The sequence below is a fragment of the Anopheles aquasalis genome, chromosome 3 (assembly GCF_943734665.1).
Source record: "Anopheles aquasalis chromosome 3, idAnoAquaMG_Q_19, whole genome shotgun sequence".
Taxonomy (NCBI): domain Eukaryota; kingdom Metazoa; phylum Arthropoda; class Insecta; order Diptera; family Culicidae; genus Anopheles; species Anopheles aquasalis.
In genome coordinates this window covers 33,886,104-33,903,910 of record NC_064878.1, presented here as the reverse complement: position 1 = coordinate 33,903,910, position 17,807 = coordinate 33,886,104, and the positions used below count along the sequence as shown (strand labels likewise).

The 17,807-nt window shown below is 42.0% G+C and overlaps 4 protein-coding genes and 2 long non-coding RNA genes across 6 annotated transcripts in view; 4 read left to right on the top strand and 2 right to left on the bottom strand.

The window, feature by feature from the left end:
• The window catches only part of LOC126575929 (uncharacterized), a 37,104-nt gene extending 33,453 nt beyond the window's left edge, over window positions 1–3,651 (top strand). The window contains exons 3-4 of the long non-coding RNA XR_007608283.1: window positions 3,397–3,485; window positions 3,555–3,651. This is a non-coding gene — a long non-coding RNA (uncharacterized LOC126575929). The remainder of the gene's footprint in view (window positions 1–3,396; window positions 3,486–3,554) is intronic.
• LOC126575895 (leukocyte receptor cluster member 1) lies at window positions 444–1,907 on the top strand. The gene is made up of 2 exons (XM_050236916.1): window positions 444–563; window positions 626–1,907. Exons 1-2 carry the CDS (start codon window positions 541–543, stop codon window positions 1,578–1,580), a joined length of 978 nt encoding a protein of 325 aa, XP_050092873.1. The 5' UTR covers window positions 444–540; the 3' UTR covers window positions 1,581–1,907.
• On the bottom strand, window positions 1,992–3,325 carry LOC126575905 (39S ribosomal protein L16, mitochondrial). Its single transcript, XM_050236924.1, has 3 exons — window positions 2,828–3,325; window positions 2,688–2,762; window positions 1,992–2,620 (listed from the first exon to the last, which is right to left on the bottom strand). Exons 1-3 carry the CDS (start codon window positions 2,877–2,879, stop codon window positions 2,004–2,006), a joined length of 744 nt encoding a protein of 247 aa, XP_050092881.1. The 5' UTR covers window positions 2,880–3,325; the 3' UTR covers window positions 1,992–2,003.
• Window positions 3,652–4,052: 401 nt separating the features above from the next.
• Window positions 4,053–4,797, top strand: LOC126575916 (selenoprotein F). The gene is made up of 3 exons (XM_050236937.1): window positions 4,053–4,178; window positions 4,256–4,365; window positions 4,439–4,797. The coding sequence occupies exons 1-3, from the start codon at window positions 4,131–4,133 to the stop codon at window positions 4,770–4,772; spliced, it is 492 nt and encodes a 163-aa protein (XP_050092894.1). The 5' UTR covers window positions 4,053–4,130; the 3' UTR covers window positions 4,773–4,797.
• Window positions 4,798–4,817: 20 nt separating this feature from the next.
• Window positions 4,818–5,249, bottom strand: LOC126575937 (uncharacterized). Its single transcript, XR_007608287.1, has 2 exons — window positions 5,125–5,249; window positions 4,818–5,026 (listed from the first exon to the last, which is right to left on the bottom strand). It is a non-coding gene; the product is annotated as an uncharacterized LOC126575937 (long non-coding RNA).
• A 107-nt stretch (window positions 5,250–5,356) lies between these two features.
• The window catches only part of LOC126575859 (uncharacterized), a 31,532-nt gene continuing 19,081 nt past the window's right edge, over window positions 5,357–17,807 (top strand). Inside the window, exons 1-5 of the mRNA XM_050236845.1 lie at window positions 5,357–5,473; window positions 5,586–5,796; window positions 5,877–6,131; window positions 6,223–6,352; window positions 8,039–8,591. Of these exons, the coding sequence (XP_050092802.1) occupies window positions 5,633–5,796; window positions 5,877–6,131; window positions 6,223–6,352; window positions 8,039–8,591 (1,102 nt within the window). The 5' untranslated portion in view covers window positions 5,357–5,473; window positions 5,586–5,632. The remainder of the gene's footprint in view (window positions 5,474–5,585; window positions 5,797–5,876; window positions 6,132–6,222; window positions 6,353–8,038; window positions 8,592–17,807) is intronic.

The following is a 17,807-nucleotide window of genomic DNA, read 5'->3' as shown; positions in this document are numbered from 1 at the left end:
TTTGCGGGAGCGAACGGCCTCACACAGAGAGAAAGGCCGCCAGCAGCAAGCTCCATACTGAGAATCTCGTGTTTGACGTTTTTCTTCCTTCTCACTATAGCGGCAAGCTCATTAGCCGTCTTCTCACTATGGAGCCTGGTCAGACGGGTGGGGGTTGATCCGAAATATCTTAGGGGGCGGGGCTACTGGGCACCGGGGTACGATAGGATGGCACACACACCATCGCAAAAATGCGTCGAAAATGGCACACACACCATCGCAAAAATGCGTCGAAAATGGCACCAATACATGCGCAAAAGCCCTGTAAACAGCAGCAAGATTTCTATCCTGTTAGCGTCCTGTTAGCGTCCTGTTAGTCTCTTTACAGGACAATTTGAGTGGCGGTGAGCGATTTCTGTCACACGGGGGGTGTTTGCTTTTTGGCAAACGGGGCATAGCCTGCGACAGTGACCGTAAAGAGGACAGACCGTGGAGAAAACATCTCTTTGTAATTGATTGTTAGCTAACAATTCCAAGATTGTTGTATAAATTACGGTGAATATGAATATTTTGCCAAAAAAAAAGTGAGTTTTGGTTTAATTTTCTTTGAAATTATCGTACGTAGTTAATGTTGCCTTAATTATAGGTGGCATGTTCGAACTAAGGACAACATCGCACGCGTCCGACGTGATGAAGCAAAAGCTGCAGAAGATGAGAAAGAACGGCTAAAGCGAGTGGCACTTGCAGATAAAGAAGTGCGCACTGAATTACTTCGACAAAAAGCTCGAGGAAATCGAGATAATTTTTCCAACCATTTTAAACCTACTAAAAGTTCCCCGCCAACACGGCTGGAACATATCAATTTTTTCGCCGAACTTGAGGAGGGCAAGCTTGTAGGATTTAAACAGGGCAATGCTGACTATGATAAGGAAAAAAGGAAAGAGCAGGAAAGTTATGAGAAACAGGTAGGCTATCTCACTTATCTGGGCCAGGATACCAATGAAACCCTTGGCATAAAAGATTGGTATGACATGCTACCAAAAAAACATGATAAAATTGACAACAATGGGCAGTTTGTTGAACTAGGCGAAAATAAAAAATATTCTCATGATCCCATCCATATGATCAGAAAATATGTTCCCTCTGCCCGTTGCTCTGTTTCACAAAGAATAAGATCAAACATTTCACAGAATAATCGAGGCAGGACAGCTCATGTAGTAGAAACTCAGCGAAAAGTGCAACGAAAACATGAAACCAATTCAATTGAAATCGACAGACCAGAAAAGAAAATGAAACATAAATGTTTACATAACAGAGAACGTAAGTATAATAAAAAACTGAAGAATGATAAGTATCGTCGAACTGATAATATAAACAAGGAAGAAGAACATCGCAAAGCGGTTAGAATAGAAATAATGCGCCAAGAACGCATTGCGCGAGAGTTGAAAGAGAAAGAGAGGTCGAAAAAAATAATTGCTCGAGCACAAAACTCCAATCCGTTTAATGAACCCGAACCAACGGTAGTGTCTTTAGGAGATTGTGCACCACGTCAAAAGTACAATTCTCAATTTAATCCGGATATAGCAAAACAAAACATTTGACTCCGCCACTCTTAAAAATGTATTTTTATTACTTATTTTAAATCATGCCATATGAAGAAATTGACGTATGAAATTCAAATAAAGCTGAGAACCTTTGCAACAAACATCTAATAGCCGCTTTTTATAATATGCCGTCAATGAACGCTTGCAGTCTATGATCTCATCCAAATCCATAGATACTCTAAAAATAAACCACAATTATTCTGGAAATAGAAGAATTAGTTCATTTCCGACCCGAGCTTGGAACCCATTTTGTATGAACGGAGTCATGCGACATTTATTTAAACAGAACAACTTACAAAAATTATTAATTGAAAGTAGTGGCGATCGGATGTAACATAAATCGTAACGAGCAGCTTTTTTATTTCAAGTAGTAGTATTTCAGATAGTAGAATAAATACAATACAATAATAATAGTCGATATTAAATATATTTTCCAAACCATTTATGATCTGCTGGCGAAAGCCACCGGTGGGAACCACCCAAATTATTTTGAATAACATACTTAAACGTCCAGGGGTTTAGGTTTTCAACTTCCAAACGATCTGTCGTTGCTGCTGTGTATTCTAACGTCTGTTGCGATACGACTATAGCTTTGAATGGTAATTTCGGACAGACAATATCTAAAATTTGCTTTGCCTCTATGAACTCTAGTTCTCCTGCAAGTTCTACAATTACGCGGCCACTCTTGACAGGAGTTACGTAATGATCAATTGCTCCTTTTCCTCCTCCCATGCGTTGTCCTTGTCCTTTTTTCGTAACTGGTTGCCAAGGTGCTTCAACTCGCCAAATGGCAAACATACGACTGACGTCCATTTTACGCCCAATCGTAAGACGTAGCATTTCAAAATGGCCCCATCTCAATCGCCCACCGCCTGTTGCCACTATTCCGAACTGGCCATGAACAAGTTTATTATGCACCTCTTCAGGTCCACGCATCCATTTAAGTTTTTTCTGTAGTTTTGGCGGTCTCAAGTTACTAGGAAGCTGCGGCACTTTATCCATGAAGCGCAGCTTAGGCTTATCCGGTATTTCGTTGTCTAATAGGAATGATTGTAAAACGAATGTAGGAATTACAGCTTCCTGCTGCAGTCTGCCCATACTTACTGTCGTATGTTATCGGTGGGGCAAAAAACTTGAGCCCAGCGAATTGCTGACCCAATAATATGTTTTTCAGCGATCCTGTTGGAGTTAAGATTGAAAATTATAAAAATTGCCAAATCAGTAATCCAGAACTTGTTACGAACCGATTAAACCATGCCGTAGATTACCCACGCTGTTAGCCAACATCGTGCTCATGATTTTAACCAAGTTGTTTTGACGTGTGCCAGGCGAATCCCGGTTGACCACCCAGCGAACGGTGAGAAGAATTCTCACTATGGAAATCTCTGGTCCTGCTGCAGTCCGGCGCTGGTCCCCGGAACAGCGACCTTATGGCAAATAACCCGGCGGACCATAGCATGACCAAAAAGGCCACCTACAACGAAGACCAGAGCCATTCGGAGGCGTGGCCTATGGTTCCCCGTTGACAGACTTTTTGTCAAGCAGTCGATTTTTTTCTTTCGAGTACATGCTATCTCTTTCACTCCCACGGATTGTTTTGATGCTGTCTCACCATTCACTCGATCGCTCACGAGCGCTGCGTGTTCGGATACGGCCCCGTGCGCGTGTGTTTGTGTAAGGGCACGGCGAACGAAAGAGGAAGGTGAAAATTTCTGCTAAGGCCTGGATCCAACATGGCGTCAGTTGAAAACGACGCGCAAGAGGTAGGATGTGCTGCGCTCGTGCATCCGAAAATTTTGAAGAAAAAAGCTAGTTTTGCTGTGAATTTCTATCATTCGTTTGTGTTACGGAGCATCTAAACCCGTGGACATTGTTTGTGGGCATGTGCGACAACGGAAAATGGTAAGAAATTGAAAAATATTTTGTTGATCAAATCTGATCATGATCAATCATGTTGTCTTTTTTCAACAGCATCCTGGCATCAATCAGCGTCGGACAGGCAGCGAAGCAGAGGAGTGTTGTGCGAAGTGTTGTGTTTTGTGATGTGTTTTGCGAGGCAGAGTGTCCGATTCAAGGAGAAAATAAAGTTGGTGAAAATGAAATTATGCTTTTGCGTGCTTCATATTGATCCGAAATATCTTAGGGGGCGGGGCTACTGGGCACAGGGGTTCGGTAGGATGACACACACACCATCGCAAAAATGCGTCGAAAATGGCACCAATACATGCGCAAAAGCAGCAAGATTTCTACCCTGTTAGCGCCCTGTTAGCGCCCTGTTAGCGCCCTGTTAGACTCTTAACAGGGCAATTTGAGTGGCGGTGAGCGATTTCTGTCACACGGGCTGTAAACAGCAGCAAGATTTCTATCCTGTTAGCGTCCTGTTAGCGTCCTGTTAGTCTCTTAACAGGACAATTTGAGTGGCGGTGAGCGATTTCTGTCACACGGGTGGGACGCATCTGGTTTGCAGCAGCTTATTGCCGAAGGGGATTTGCTTGCGGGGAGGCGCGTCTCGCACAGCTCTATCGTAAAATAAATCGCTGGCAAAAGATGGAGTTATTTGCTATGATATGGTTTTTAAGCATTTTATGTGTAAAGGTAATCACATAAAAAACAAACAACAACCAAAGATAGGCAAGTGATTTATGTGCTAATCCAAATCGAGTTTATTTCAGATTAACGCAGAATTTTCGGCACAGGATTGTCGAGAGCTGGGTTTCATCAAATCACAACTATTGTGCTCATCGTGCAAAAGTTTGATTGATTATGGACTGAACGAATTCAAGTACATAAATCATTTCGTACCTCATATATTCTTCATCATCGTGCAATCATTGAATATTTCCCTTTTCATGCAGGGAACACTGCCTAGGATGTTGCCAGAAGGACAATGAAACCAACTCGAGCCTAAATGTGTACCCAAAAGCAGTATTGGAAGTATGCTCGTGTAAATTTGGAGCTTACCCACAAATTCAAGCGTTCATAAAAAGTGATCGTCCGGCCAAATTCCCCAACCTGACGATTAAATACTTACGAGGTTTGGACCCGCTAGTGAAACTAATGGATGAACATGGAAACGTAAAAGAAACTTTGTCGATCACCAAGTGGAACACTGATACCGTACAAGAGTTTTTTGAAACGCGATTAGCTAAAGTTGATGACACCGATTTTCTCAAAACAAATCAAGTGTAATAAACAGCAAGCAGTTTACGCAGTATATATAGAAAAGGCAATGTGTTTACGTACTATACTTAGTTTTATTTACTATATTTAGTTTAGCTGACTTTAGCTATTGTACTTCACTAAGCGTGTACTTGGGTTTAAATATTGGTGTAATTTTTTGCCTCCGAGTTTATTATGGACGTCACCTGACAGTGAAGCAGTCGGCGTGAGCACGGCATTTCGAAGATACCTGAAGCGGAACGATTTGAATAGCGCTTGCCCATCTGCAACCGAATCGATAAAAACAGTCTTGCTTTAGAGAAGGCTGTCACGTTGGTATACTTCATGCGGTTCCAAGCTAGTGAATAAGGAGCTTCGGTACTTTGCTGTAACATTGTGCATTTTCGGAAACCTTTCCATTGACCTTAGCACTATTTCCTCATTTATTTTTATGTTTATTTTTAATGAACATTCTAAAATATTAAAGTTTGTACTGAAACGTCAAACGCATTGATGCAACTGTCGCAAAGGCTGCATCCCGTTTGCCGGAGCTTAAAAGACAAGCGCAAAAACCCTGTAGTGTACATGACAGCGCAAGCTCACGTGAAAATAGATTGGTGCCAATAAAATGTCATTTCGTGGAAATGATGCAGTGCGGAGTTAACCCCTCGCGAAGATTTCCCTAACTATTTTAACAAAGCCAATAGGGGCTTTCGCAGGAGGCTCATATAGTATGTTTCAATACACCGTTGCTAAGAAACTTATGTTTTACCTAGCATTCGCGCTGTAACGGCTTCGGCGTCGACCGCGGATGTTTGGAATCTTGTGGTTTCTATTTTACAGAGTGCCGATCAGATGCTTTCGTTCCGATAATTTGTGTTCAACCGTCTATGCAGGACAGCGGAACTCTTATTAAGGACATGCAGAGCATTCCAACTCGGGCGAACATAGAAGATAGATGTTGTTCTGGTTCTGCTGTGCGTAAAATGACTGATTGTCCACGAAGGATGCTGAACTTGCTTCATGGTGCTAAGCATCGGCGGAAGAGCCGCATGTAAGCTTTTGTAATTGAGCATTTTATCTGTGATAATATTTACTTACTTTGTATTACTACTTTAATATTTATTTGCATAGATCTTTTGAATTTTCTAATGAATCACAGCAGTCAGAAAAATCGGTTCAAACGTCGCCCATCAAGCATCCTAACAAAAACTGGCGATTTGAGGATGCCCGCAAAGCGATTCTTGTAGAAATGGATGCTTACAAACAAATCCGAAAGCCGCTTTCGCTTTTATTACGTTTTCCGGATCCAGAATTAAGCAAAGAAATCGTGCAAGGTTTTTCCGCTTTTATCGAGAATGTAGCATTTCATCGCCCAGCTACTCCAAGGTCAGTTTGTTTTTCCTGAAAACTGTCTCACAAGGATGGTTAAGGTGTTTTCGTTGATAATGCCAAAACTACCGAATTTAATTTCTTAAAGGTATTGTGTTGTTTATTTGAAACCTGAAGCCGATGTGGATAGTGTAATAAGGCAAATTTCAAACATTCCATTTGGTGCGGGAACCATCAGCGTTGAACGAAAAATGCGAAACAGTGATTTGAAACCGGTGGTAAGTGTATTAATGTTTTGTATTGTAGGAAGACTGAAGATAGTTATTATTAAAAAAAGGAGCTTAAATCTAAATCGAATTCACCATCATCTGCCCTCAATTATAATTTACATCGCAAGTCATTTACATTTTTTTAAATGTTGTGTGTGTCTGCCAGTGATATAGTAGCATTTGGTTTTTCTGTGCACGTTTATATGATTCTATATTTATATGCGCATGACTTCTTTTGGACATACAGACTGTTTTTATTTATTATTGGTGTATGTTGTGAATATTTCAAACAGTTATCGTTGCATTATCACAATTTTTATTCAATCTATAATATAAGTTTAAATTACGATTTTTTAAAATGTTAGGAGAATAAAAGTCTTAGGATTCCATAAATCCGTCAATACGAAATTAATCATTTCTATGTTGATATAGTGTAATATAGTCTATTTTATTTTATGTCATATGTGACATTTGATAATACGTAAATAGTTTGTGTATGTGATTTTTTATTAAGCCGAGGATACATGAAGCGTAAACTCTAGTATAAACTCAGAGTGTAATGCCAAAAAGATTATGCTTATGTCAAAAAGATTATAGGCCCGCGGAGCGTAAAAACGAGTGTAAAACCAGGAGTAAACTCAGCACCAACATGACGCGAAGCGTTATGAAGAGTTGAATGTTCTACAGTCGCTAATATACAGCAACAACATCTTAAAATATATAAAAAGATGTTCAGAAATTAGCTTATCTCGTCGATTTATTGTTTTTGTGGCCAAAAACACATGTAATTGAATGTAATTGTATAGCCGAGGATACATGAAGCGTAAACTCTCGTATAAACTCAGAGTGTAATGCCAAAAAGATTATACTTATGTCAAATAGATTATAGGCCCGCGGAGCGTAAATCCGAGCGTAAAAGCAAGCGTAAACACAGCACCAACATGAAGCGTAGCGTTATGATGAATTGAATGTTCTACAATCGCTAATATACAGTAAAAACATCTTTAAATATAAAAAAAAGATGTTCATAAATCAACTTATCTCGTCGATTTATGTTTTTTGTGGCCAAAAACACATGTAATTGATGTAATAGCATAGTGTAATTGCACGTGCACGAATGTAATTGCAGTTGATGTTTCAGTATAAACTTTTATGCGATTATGCCTGCCACACGAATCGTAAACTTTTTGCCATTACATTCTGAGTTTATACGAGAGTTTACGCTTCGTGTATTCCTGCCTTATAATGTAATCTCAGGTGCACGAATGTAATTGCAGTTGACGTTTCGGTATAAACTTTTATTCGATTATGCCTGCCACACGAAGCGTAAACTTTTTGGCACTACACTCTGAGTTTATACTAGAGTTTACGCTTCATGTATCCCCGGCTTTATACTCGCTGGGCGGTAGTCTATATTATTCACGTCTATTCTTTAAAGTTGAAGCGGATCGTTATGAAATATAAATCATTACTTGGCATTATATTGTATCCTCAATCAAATTGTATAAAAGTTTTCAAATCATTTATTTATCAAATTGTATAGAGGTTTTAAATAAATTTGTCATTCGCCGTTTCGTTTTTTTTTCTTTACGATCGCGAAGTCTAATTTCGTTATGATATGATTGTTGTCCAAATTTGTTTTAATGTTTGTCAGACTTATATTCCTAGACCTGTATCACCTATTTCTTAATGCAGGTACAACCGGAGGACATCGATCCATATACACTGTTCATTGGAAACCTTCCTAGCATAATTACAGTGCACTCAATGAAACAAATGTTTCCAGTTGCTAAACGCATTGATATTGGTCATGCACAGCGCATAAAGCACACTCGCTATGCCTTCATTCGGTTTACGAATGTGGAAGAAGCAATTTACGCATTCCAAGCGAATCATAACAAGATCATTGAAGGGAAAAATATCATTATTCGTTTCCGACGACACAATGCACCTATTGCTCTTCCGGAGGATACAACGACACCCAAAACGCCCAAACGCCAAAAGGGTCAACTGATAGTTTCGGTTGAGCAAAGATCGAAACGAAATGTATCCGCTTGTGCCAATAGGAATACTTTGAGTACAATTAAATCCGAAATTTTAAATCAAAACGACAATTACGAAACAGCTCATAGTTTTACGAAGTGTCAGAACGGAAGTCAAATTTCTGCGCTCAAGACAAACAACGATGATACAGATATCGAAGATAGCTTAAACAACGACGAGGAGGATATCGATAACATACGAGACTGTAAGTATTATTATGCTTTATCGCTTTGGTTTATACTTGGTAAAGCGGCCCGGTTACAGAGCTACGCACGAAAGCAGGATTATTTAGAATTTCCTAGTTTTTCTCTCTCCCTAGCATACAAAAATGCTCTTCCATGTCATTCTAATGTTATCCATCCCTACTTTATCAAAGAGGCTCGATAGCTACACATTTTGGTTATCTTTCAAGCTAAATGTGGGCATCACGGCATTAACATTGCTGCTGGCGAATGCAGAGCTAGATAAGCCAACTCCCAGCCATGTGCTCTGATACACTCCTTCCAGTTAGTATAGGACCACCTGTGATTTTCTTAGTTTCTCACTACTGATAACAGTAATAATTTCAACCCGTATCATTATTGATTGGTATTGGTGAGATATGTTTACAGTGTGAGTTTCGTATTTTTACGTGCATATTCCACACAGATACACGCATTTGGTGTTTTCGACCTGTCAAGTTAGTATAGGACCATTTCAATTTTTCTTAAAAACCAATTCTATTTTTGATTGTAAAAAAATAGCCGCAGTTTGCAAATAATACAATTAATAAAAAGTTACTTTTCCGCTGCGATTTGCAACCAGGAGAATGCGATTTGGCCTACTTTTCACCCTTTTTTTCAGCGCCTCCTGCTTTAAGTCTTCCCTTGCCTTAAGAATTGCACTTTTGAGCTCATCAACTGTGGAAAACTACTTCCCTTAGCGTAAATCTTATCTACAAGGATTCCCCAGATGATTTTACACTCGATTTGAATCTAAAGAACGAGCATACCAATCGAGCAAATCAATTTTAAGATCCTTCATCCATTGTGTCGCGGGTGGATGGCGGCACTATTCGGTTGATAAATATTTTTTTCGACCGATTGGTGATCAAAGATGGGACTGAACAGCCTTCCAGAACCTTAATACAATCTTTGCACTTCATTTTGAACGACGTGAAAGCCTGCATGAGCTTGGGCATGCTCATATATGCTCAAGTAATTTAGTTCAAATGGAAGTGGGTGATCTGTTTACTAAAATATATGTTTAAAAACTTTCAAGCAATTTTCAGTGACCAAAAGAAGTTTAATTTAGCTGGTCTAGATAGATTCATCGGTTATTGGCGCGATTTGAGGAAAGACGAGCAATTTTTTCCACCAGCAACTTTGGTGGAGACTCCTGTATGGTTTGGTTAGAACTTTACGCTGCTGGAAAGCTCATGCAGGCTTTCACGTCGTTCAAAATGAAGTGCAAAGATTGTATTAAGGTTCTGGAAGGCTGTTCAGTCCCATCTTTGATCACCAATCGGTCGAAAAAAATATTTATCAACCGAATAGTGCCGCCATCCACCCGCGACACAATGGATGAAGGATCTTAAAATTGATTTGCTCGATTGGTATGCTCGTTCTTTAGATTCAAATCAAGTGTAAAATCATCTGGGGAATCCTTGTAGATAAGATTTACGCTAAGGGAAGTAGTTTTCCTCAGTTGATGAGCTCAAAAGTGCAATTCTTAAGGCAAGGGAAGACTTAAAGCAGGAGGCGCTGAAAAAAAGGGTGAAAAGTAGGCCAAATCGCATTCTCCTGGTTGCAAATCGCAGCGGAAAAGTAACTCTTTATTAATTGTATTATTTGCAAACTGCGGCTATTTTTTTACAATCAAAAATAGAATTGGTTTTGAAGAAAAATTGAAATGGTCCTATACTAACTTGACAGGTCGAAAACACCAAATGCGTGTATCTGTGTGGAATATGCACGTAAAAATACGATACTCACACTGTAAACATATCTCACCAATACCAATCAATAATGATACGGGTTGAAATTATTACTGTTATCAGTAGTGAGAAACTACGAAAATCACAGGTGGTCCTATACTAACTGGAAGGAGTGTAGCTGCAGCCATGTGCTCTGATAGAAACGGCCCGGCTAAAGCCTCGTTTGTAAACAGGATTGTTCCATTCCATTTTGACCATTCATTCCATTTTGACCATTTCCATGTTGACTCATTTTCGATTTTGTTTCCTTGCCATTCCGAGCCATTGCTCGTGATGTCACCGAAGGAAGAGCTCCCGTGAATCGATGTAAGATTAAGCCGTGATCAAATTCTTCAGCGGCCACCGTGGTGCAGTGATTGACCTTCAGCCAAGTTGATTGTCATTGCCTCCAGGTCCAGGTTCAGGTCCAGGTCCTGCAAGTTGTCACCGTATGGAACAATAAAGCAGGCGCGTCCTATTGCCCAGCTCCCGTTCAGATTTGCCGCCTCCGTGTCTATGTTTATCGTCCCTGAATCCCAACTCATACTGTAATGACCTGAACCAACATTGATAATCGCACTTTCGCATCATTTAATTAACGTATGCATAAAAAAAGACTAAATTTGTCGATTTTTTATGGGCAAACCGTCAATCGCATTGCAGAAACTAAAAATGCAGCATCAATAGTAGTTATCTATGCAGCATCAATAGTAGTTATCTATGAGTCATCAAACAAAATTTGAAATTTTCTATCAGTCGAACTCTAATCGTGATGGCGAAAAAAGCGAAGCAACTTCGTTCCAAGGTTTGCGCATTTCAAAAACGGTATCCTGACGCGACCAAAAAGATTACTGTGTGACACTTTGTGAGTGTCGGATATGGCCGTTTTAGTATCTACAAGATCTTGGCACTATTGCCCAACAATAATAGCATCACAATAAGGCATAGTTCGGCACGGCCGACGACTCTGACCGACCAAAACCTCCAAAGGATGCTGATGACCGAGACCGAGGAAAAAGTGGTTACATCACTGCGTGCGATTGGCCGTGAGATCGGTGCAACGGCCCAAATAATTAAGAAGTATCTGGAGTACATAGCCATACATGTCAGAAAGCGAATATCCCGGCCACTAATCTCAGAGCAGCAAATAATGTCATAGCGACAGCGCTTGACCACGATCGTCAAGTTAATTTTTTTGGCGCATCGCGACGTGGCGGTGGTGAATGAACGCGATACCTATCTCATTGTAGATGAAAAAATATTAAAAGGCACTTCATATTTTACTTCCCGCCCGAAAGAAGTGACCTCTACAGTGAAATTCACTCACACACCAAGTTCCTCAAGAAGTCCCTCCATTGGCTAACAATCAGCTGCCCTTATTCAACTCCAAACTGGTCGTGATCGAGAAAATTTGTTATGCAAAGTGACTGCAGAAGGTTGCGTCAATCATCAAGGAACACTAATAGCACAAAGATCGGGGAGTCTGACCAGAAACGATACGCGAAGCGATCGTTAGACGAAATGAAGCGGCTGAGTACCAATGTGATACCAAAGATTGCGAACCCGCTCAACGTCCCCCAGCTGCTGCACATCGAACATTTCTGGCCTAATTTTAAACTTAGGATCTATTTTTACAATTTTATTGGAAAAACGGAGGAGGAATTAAATGAAAAGACACAGAAATAGTTTAAAAACATGAGAAAAAACATTCCTCATATCGAGCTAAATCGAGTCCAGTTCTAAATTTGAGTCAGTTGGAAGATTTGGCCCTTTTTTAATTACAACTGGTTCCACGAATCTCCCTCGGGCTTGATGATAAAAGTGCATCAAAATAGATCGAACAATTTATGCGTTCCGGAACAACGTTGAATGTTAATCGTTCCGGTTAATTGCTGAGTCAATACGATCGATTAGCAATCTAAAATAAACCTTTAAAGTACGTGACCAGTGCCGTTCTATTTGATGAAACGAACAGTAAACCATTCCTCCCTACCGAGCCTCCTACCGCGGTTTCATTCTGTCGCATGCAGCGAGTGCAGTGCGCGTTTGCCTGTGGCATTATTCCTTGACGGCCAGCGACTTAATGGTACAGGATCGGTGCCGCGTTAATATAGTGGCCTTAGTATGTCGGGTTCGGTTCTGCATATCGTGTTGAATCGAGTGTAGTTAAGATTTGCGTTAGTTGGGAGATTCGAGCCATTTCATTTGCATTGTTTCCCCAAATCTCTCGAGTCGCGTGCATCGAAATAGATCTGATGCTGATGCTGCGAATGCTGATAAATCTGATCAATTAGCAATCGAGCATAAGCCATAAGATTACTTGAACAGTGCGGTTCCATTTGAGAAAAGGACAGTAAACCATTCCTACCGCGATTCCATTCTGGCGCATACACCGAGTCTCTTGATTGCTTGCTTGTTCCATTAGGCCTTGCAGGCCAGTGGCGAAATATCGATATCGATCGGCAGTATTTCGATAAAATAATCATTGGATGCATTTTTTTTGCTTTTCCATTTCACGCGCACGTTTTTGAAAAACCAAGTTGCCTGCGCGATTCGCTTTCCACCAAGGCGCGCTCTGCTCTCCCGTGCGCCTTATGCTCGCGCACTCTCTGACCGCCCTGGTCGCATACGGCAAGTGCAGTGCCCGTTTGCTTGTCCCAGTATGCCTTGTCAGTCAGTGCCCTAACCGATTTTCACGAAAATCAAATCGGACATATCAGTAAAATGGGGTTTTCCATTCATTTTCGTGGGTCAAAATCATTCATTGGATGCATTTTTCGCTTTTCGATTTCACGCGCACGTTTTTGAAAAACCAAGTTGCCTGCGCCATTCGCTCTCTGGTTTCTCCTCCACAGCACGCTCTGCACTCGCGTACTCTCGCTTCGAGCGGTGGGGAAATATCGCGCGTGGAATTTTGTCTCGCTCGCGCTCTTTGAATGCACATGTATTGCATCTCGCTCGGCGTTACTCTCCCCTTCTCGTTCGCGCTCACGTCATAGATGGTGATTTGCGGTCTCGCTCAGCGTCGCTCCGAATCAAAATTTGTATAGTGACTAGGTAAGCGGCCCGGTTACAGAGCTACGCACGAAAGCAGGATTATTTTGAATTTCATTGTAATTCTCTTTCCCTAGCATACAGAAATGCTCTTCCATATCATTCTAATGTTATCCATGTTGAATGAAGGTTTTTTGTAAAAGTAAACCATCAATTTTAACGGTATTGTTATCACAATTTCTTAAAAGGGTTCACAGTTGATGGCTACACAATTTTTCTATCATTCAAGCCAAATGTGGGCATCATGACATTAACATTGCTGCTGGCGAATGCAGCGGTTGCTAAGCCAACTCCCAGCCATGTGCTCTGATAGCTAAACCGCCCGGTTACAGAGCCTCGTTTGAAAAAATGATTGTTTGCAATTATTCCTTTTCCATTTCTCACCAAACAATCAAACATGTCCCTCCATTCCATTTTAACCATTTCCATGTTGACTCATTTACAATTTGATTCCTTACAATTCCGAGCGTTTGCTCGCGATGTCACCGGAGGAAGGGCTCTCGTGAATCGATGTAAGATTAAGCCGTGATCATATTCTTCAGCGGCCAAAGTGGTGCAGTGACTGACCTTGGGCCAGGTTGATTGCCATTGCCTCCCGGTTCAGGTCCAGGTCCTGCAAGTTGTCACCGTATGGAACAGTAAAGCAGGCGAGTCCCATTGACCAGCTCCCGTTAAGCTTTGCCGCTGAGCGATCGTGTCTATTTATACGCCTCAATTTTTTTCAGTGCACCTCGATACCGGAAAGGTGAACCATTTCCTAATCGCTTTCCTAATCGGTAGCCAATCCACAATGCTGCCGTTGATGGCTGTCTGGCTCATCTTTTTGATTTTCGAAGAGCATAATTTTACCCTTGATCTTAACACATGCTGTAATGGTTTATTTCATCATTTGATTAGCCGTTGTCTTCGGTACGATCTGGCGATAATCAAACAGCCCTACAGCATATCCACCGAACAGCCGAAACCTGCCGATAATATTTTGCAGTGGCATGCATTGCCCATGGCAAAAGCACGTGAGACAACATCAGAGCCAGAACAATCTTCGATTGTCTTCGGGTTCTAATGCAAGGAATGCAAAGATGACTCTTTACCAACAGGAGCTTCTCTCAGGTCCAGGTGTAATATCTGGCCCATCGAGGCGGGCAGGACCGTTCTGATAGCATAGAAGCAATCGCAGACGGAGAATGAACCATTCCTCCTACCGCGATTTCATTCAGTCGCATGCAGCGAGTCCAGTGTGCGTTTGCCTGTGGCACGGCCAGCGGCTTAACGTACCGATCTTATGCTGCGATAATGTAGTGGCCTTAGTTCTTCCGGTTCGTTTCCTCATATCGAGATGAATCGAGATGTATTTCAAGATTTGAGTAAGTTGGGAGATTCGAGCCATTTCATTTACATTGTTTCCCCAAATCTCTCGAGTCGCGTGCATCGAAATAGATCTGATGCTGATGCTGCGAATGCTGATAAATCTGATCAATTAGCAATCGAGCATAAGCCATAAGATTACTTGAACAGTGCGGTTCCATTTGAGGAAAGGACAGTAAACCATTCCTACCGCGATTCCATTCTGGCGCATACACCGAGTCTCTTGATTGCAGGCCAGTGGCAAAATATCGATATCGATCGGCAATATATCGGTAAAACAATCATTGGATGCATTTTTTTGCTTTTCCATTTCACGCGCACGTTTTTGAAAAACCAAGTTGCCTGCGCGATTCGCTTTCCACCAAGGCGCGCTCTGCCCTCCCGTGCGCCTTATGCCCGCGCACTCTCTGACCGCCGTGGTCGCAGACGGCAAGTGCAGTGCCCGTTTGCTTGTCCAAGTATGCCTTGCCAGTCAGTGCCCTAACCGATTTTCACGAAAATCAAATCGGACATATCAGTAAAATGGGGTTTTCCATTCATTTTCGTGGGTCAAAATCATTCATTGAATGCATTTTTAGCTTTTCCATTTCACGCGCATGTTTCTGAAAAACCAAGTTGCCTGCGCCATTCGCTCTCTGTTTTCTCCACCACAGCACGCTCTGCACTCGCGCAGTCTTTCTTCGCTTGGCTTCACTCGAGTACCGCTCAGCGTGACGCTCTCCCTTTCCCGCTCGCACTTGCTTCTTTTGTGAGTTGGCATCTCTTTCCTCGGTGTTACTCTCCCTTCTCGTTCGCGCTCACGTCATAGATGGTGATTTGCGGTCTCGCTCGGCGTCGCTCCGAATCAAAATTTGTATAGTGACTAGGTAAAAGGCCCGGTTACAGAGCTACGCACGAAAGCAGGATTATTTTGAATTTCATTGTAATTCTCTTTCCCTAGCATACAGAAATGCTCTTCCATATCATTCTAATGTTATCCATGTTGAATGAAGGTTTTTTGTAAAAGTAAACCATCAATTTTAACGGTATTGTTATCACAATTTCTTAAAAGGGTTCACAGTTGATGGCTACACAATTTTTCTATCATTCAAGCCAAATGTGGGCATCATGACATTAACATTGCTGCTGGCGAATGCAGCGGTTGCTAAGCCAACTCCCAGCCATGTGCTCTGATAGCTAAACCGCCCGGTTACAGAGCCTCGTTTGAAAAAATGATTGTTTGCAATTATTCCTTTTCCATTTCTCACCAAACAATCAAACATGTCCCTCCATTCCATTTTAACCATTTCCATGTTGACTCATTTACAATTTGATTCCTTACAATTCCGAGCGTTTGCTCGCGATGTCACCGGAGGAAGGGCTCTCGTGAATCGATGTAAGATTAAGCCGTGATCATATTCTTCAGCGGCCAAAGTGGTGCAGTGACTGACCTTGGGCCAGGTTGATTGCCATTGCCTCCCGGTTCAGGTCCAGGTCCTGCAAGTTGTCACCGTATGGAACAGTAAAGCAGGCGAGTCCCATTGACCAGCTCCCGTTAAGCTTTGCCGCTGAGCGATCGTGTCTATTTATACGCCTCAATTTTTTTCAGTGCACCTCGATACCGGAAAGGTGAACCATTTCCTAATCGCTTTCCTAATCGGTAGCCAATCCACAATGCTGCCGTTGATGGCTGTCTGGCTCATCTTTTTGATTTTCGAAGAGCATAATTTTACCCTTGATCTTAACACATGCTGTAATGGTTTATTTCATCATTTGATTAGCCGTTGTCTTCGGTACGATCTGGCGATAATCAAACAGCCCTACAGCATATCCACCGAACAGCCGAAACCTGCCGATAATATTTTGCAGTGGCATGCATTGCCCATGGCAAAAGCACGTGAGACAACATCAGAGCCAGAACAATCTTCGATTGGCTTCGGGTTCCTACCGCGATTTTATTTTGTCGCATGCAGCGAGTGCAGTGCGCGTTTGCCTGTGGCATTATGCCTTGACGGCCAGCGACTTAATGGTACAGGATCGGTGCCGCGTTAATATAGTGGCCTTAGTATGTCGGGTTCGGTTCTGCATATCGAGTTGAATCGAGTGTAGTTAAGATTTGCGTCAGTTGGGAGCCATTCGAGCCATTTCATTTGCATTGTTTCCCCAAATCTCTCGAGTCGCGTGCATCGAAATAGATCGATCCCTAAATGCTGATAAATCTGATCAATTAGCAATCGACCATAAGCCATAAGATTACTTAAACAGTGCGATTCCATTTGAGGAAAGGACAGTAAACCATTCCTACCGCGATTCCATTCTGGCGCATACACCGAGTCTCTTGATTGTTTGCTTGTTCCATTAGGCCATTATATGTTGCCACTGGCCTGCAAAGTGGCAACATATCGATATCGATCGGCAATGTATCGATAAAATAATCATCGGATGCATTTTTTTGCTTTTCCATTTCACGCGCACGTTTTTGGAAAACCAAGCTGCTTAAGCCATTCGCTCTCCACCAAGGCGCGCTCTGCTCTCCCGTGCGCCTTATGCTCGTGCACTCTCTGACCGCCGTGGTCGCATACGGCAAGTGCAGTGCCGTTTGCTTGTCCCATTATGCCTTGCCAGGGGAAAATCAAATCGGGAATATCAGTAAAATGGGGTTTTCCATTCATTTTCGTGAGTCAAAATCATTCATTGGATGCATTTTTAGCTTTACCATTTCATGCGCACGTTTCTGAAAAACCAAGTTGCCTGCGCGATTCGCTCTCTATGGTTTCTCCACCACAGCACGCTCTGCACTCGCGCAGTCTTTCTTCACTTGGCTTCACTCGAGTAACGCTCAGCGTGACGCTCTCCCTTTCCCGCTCGCACTTGCTTCTTTTGTGAGTTGGCATCTCTTTCCTCGGTGTTACTCTCCCTTCTCGTTCGCGCTCACGTCATAGATGGTGATTTGCGGTCTCGCTCGGCGTCGCTCCGAATCAAAATTTGTATAGTGACTAGGTAAAAGGCCCGGTTACAGGGCGATACACGAAAGCAGAATTATTTTGAATTTCATTGTAATTCTCTTTC

What these genes read in the sequence shown, in the direction of transcription:
- LOC126575895 (XM_050236916.1), top strand. Translation starts at nt 541, where the DNA reads ATGAATATTTTGCCAAAAAAAAA. An exon ending in AATATTTTGCCAAAAAAAAA is followed by an intron (nt 564 to 625) that starts GTGAGTTTTGGT and finishes CCTTAATTATAG; the next exon opens with GTGGCATGTTCGAACTAAGG.
- LOC126575905 (XM_050236924.1), bottom strand. Translation starts at nt 2,879, where the DNA reads ATGAGCACGATGTTGGCTAACAGCGTGGGTAATCTACGGCATGGTTTA. An exon ending in TCTACGGCATGGTTTAATCG is followed by an intron (nt 2,763 to 2,827) that starts GTTCGTAACAAG and finishes TAACTCCAACAG; the next exon opens with GATCGCTGAAAAACATATTA. An exon ending in CCCACCGATAACATACGACA is followed by an intron (nt 2,621 to 2,687) that starts GTAAGTATGGGC and finishes CATTCCTATTAG; the next exon opens with ACAACGAAATACCGGATAAG.
- LOC126575916 (XM_050236937.1), top strand. Translation starts at nt 4,131, where the DNA reads ATGGAGTTATTTGCTATGATATGGTTTTTAAGCATTTTATGTGTAAAG. An exon ending in TAAGCATTTTATGTGTAAAG is followed by an intron (nt 4,179 to 4,255) that starts GTAATCACATAA and finishes AGTTTATTTCAG; the next exon opens with ATTAACGCAGAATTTTCGGC. An exon ending in TATGGACTGAACGAATTCAA is followed by an intron (nt 4,366 to 4,438) that starts GTACATAAATCA and finishes CTTTTCATGCAG; the next exon opens with GGAACACTGCCTAGGATGTT.